Source organism: Geospiza fortis, unplaced genomic scaffold, assembly GCF_000277835.1.
Source record: "Geospiza fortis unplaced genomic scaffold, GeoFor_1.0 scaffold23, whole genome shotgun sequence".
In the NCBI taxonomy this organism is placed as follows: Eukaryota; Metazoa; Chordata; class Aves; order Passeriformes; family Thraupidae; genus Geospiza; species Geospiza fortis.
The window spans coordinates 13,864,765-13,867,412 of NW_005054303.1; the positions used below are offsets into that span (position 1 = coordinate 13,864,765).

The window sequence follows — 2,648 nt, forward strand, 5'->3', positions numbered from 1 at the left end:
CGGGTGAAGCGTGGGTGTGAGCTGTGCCTGTGCCGGGGCCGTTTGCCCCGAGGCTGACGTGCTCTTCTTTGCTTGTCTTACCTCTTCCCTCCCCTTCCCTGCTCTCCTCCAGAGCACCTGGAGGCCGTCCCGGGTCCCAGCGAGGCGCCCCGGATCCGCTTCGTCTTCAACCTCAGCAGCGTGCCGGAAAACGAGGTGATCTCCTCGGCGGAGCTGCGGCTGTACCGGGAGCAGGTGGAGGAGCCCAGCTCGGCGTGGGAGAGGGGCTTCCACCGGATAAACATTTACGAAGTGATGAAGCCGCTGTCGGAGCGCGCCCAGGCCATTACGCGCCTGCTGGACACGCGGCTGGTGCACCACAACGAGACGCGCTGGGAGAGCTTTGATGTGAGCCCGGCCGTGATCCGGTGGACCAAGGACAAGCAGCCGAACCACGGGCTGGTGATCGAGGTCACCCACCTCCACCACGCACAGACTCATCAGGGCAAACACGTCAGGATTAGCCGATCTTTACCTCAAGGGCGTGGGGACTGGGCGCAGCTCAGGCCGCTCCTGGTCACTTTTGGGCACGACGGGCGAGGCCACGCTCTGACCCGCAGAGCCCGCCGGAGCCCCAAGCACCAGCGTTCCCGCAAGAACAAAAAAAACTGCCGCCGCCATGCCCTCTATGTGGATTTCAGCGACGTGGGCTGGAACGACTGGATCGTGGCACCCCCGGGCTACCAGGCGTTTTACTGCCACGGGGACTGCCCCTTCCCTCTGGCCGACCACCTCAACTCCACGAACCACGCCATCGTGCAGACGCTGGTGAACTCCGTGAACTCCAGCATTCCCAAGGCCTGCTGCGTGCCCACGGAGCTCAGCGCCATCTCCATGCTCTACCTGGATGAGTATGACAAGGTGGTCCTGAAAAACTACCAGGAGATGGTGGTGGAGGGGTGCGGGTGCCGCTGACCTCTCCCTTCCCCGCCGCCCTCTCCTCCCTTTCTCTCTCCCTCCCGTCCTACCCCAGAACTGCTTGCTATAGCTGGACTCTTCTCTAAACTAAACGTTCACCTTGACCTTATTTATGACTTTATGTGCAAATGTTTTTGACAATAATGATCATATATTTTGACAAAATATATTTATAACTACATATTAAAAGAAAAAAATAAAATGAGTCATTATTTTAAAGGTAAATGCATTTTCTGTCTCTCCTCTCAGGGTGCTGCTGAGGCTGTGCTGGCTGGGAGTGCAGCCGGGAGTTTATTTTGTCTCCTTATCTTCTTCTCCTGGTGCTGGGGCTGTGCCACGTGGGAGATGAGGGTCCCTGGAGATTTAAGAGCCGCTGGGAATAGAGCCGACCTTGCTAACCTGGCCCAAGCCTTTCCAAAGCAACCCACCAAAAATGCATTTGAAAAGAAGGTGAAGATTTACCTGAGGGCTTTATGCTAAACCCGCTGGGTTTTATACCCTTGCTCTGACTTCAGGATTCCCCAGGTTTTAAAACTATTAACATTTCCCCCCCCCTCCCTTCCCCTCCCCACTGGAGATTGGGAAGCTTCAAAGGTTTCCACAGGTCCTTTGAAGATCAAATCACTCCATTACAATGCCAAAAAAAAAAAAAAGAAGAAAAAAAAGATATCTGGAGCAGTTAAATATGTGTTAGCTAATAGCTACCTGTGCTGTGTCCTTTCTAAATTGCTTCCGAGCAGGAAGGTGATTGGAGCCGAGCAGGTACAGTTGGAGGTGTCCAGGGCCTTGAAAACCCTGCCTCAAATGCATTGGAGGGGCTTGGAAAACAGGGAGCTGTGCCTGGGATGGGTGGTGTGGGGCCTTGTGGGAGTGGGGAAGGGACAGCAGGGTGAAGGGTGCAGGATGCTTTCTTTTCCTTCCTTTTTTTTTATCCTTCTTTTCCTTTAATGATTGAAGCTTTCCAACCCTCCGAAAGGGGCAGCTTAGTTGAAACCAATAAAAACTGGAGCGGAAAGCTTGCCAAAAGCTTTGGCTCCCTGAAGAGTGCAGGTGGAGAGAGGAGATGGGAGCTGCGGGGGGGAGGAGAGCGTGGCCCTGTGCTTCTCTTGGACAGAAAAATTCCCCAGCCCTCACCCTCCTCTGTGCCACTGAGGCTTTCCCAGCCCTCCATCCCAGCGGGTTCAGGCCACAGGGTCCCACCTGAGACCCTCGGGTGTCCCCGGGTGCTGGGGGCTCCTCCCAGGCTCCCAGAGCCCCATGGAGGAGCAATGGGTGTTGGGTCTCCGGGGCCCCCTCGGCCCCGAGCTGACACTCTCATTCCTGCCTTTAGAAGGGAAATGTGTGGCCTGGGGCATCGGCGACCTGCTGCCTCCCCTTTGATGCCTGCATATCAGACATAGCCATGCCAAAGAAAGAATTTCATTTTGAAGTGGCATCAGCTAAAGGCGAGCGCCTTTCAGCTGCCTGACAGGGCAATTACACACATCTCCCTCGATAACCCCGGGTCGGGTGGGAAAAGGGGGCTCCGGGCCCCCAGGCAGCCCTGGATGTGGGGCAGCCACGGTGGGAGGCTGTTTTCCACATTGGGGGGGAAAAAAAATTAAAGAAAATCACTGTGACTTTACTAAAAAGAAAGAGGCTTCTCCCAGGTTTGTTTCCGTGTTGGTCAGTGCATCCCGGGCTGTCCTGAG

The 2,648-nt window shown here is 55.6% G+C and overlaps 1 protein-coding gene across 1 annotated transcript in view; it reads left to right on the plus strand.

Annotated features, from left to right (window-relative positions):
* BMP4 (bone morphogenetic protein 4) overlaps positions 1-1,182 on the plus strand; it is a 14,490-nt gene extending 13,308 nt beyond the window's left edge. Inside the window, exon 3 of the mRNA XM_005417969.3 lies at positions 113-1,182. Within this exon, the coding sequence (XP_005418026.1) occupies positions 113-954 (842 nt within the window). The 3' untranslated portion in view covers positions 955-1,182. The remainder of the gene's footprint in view (positions 1-112) is intronic.
* Positions 1,183-2,648: the final 1,466 nt, after the last annotated feature.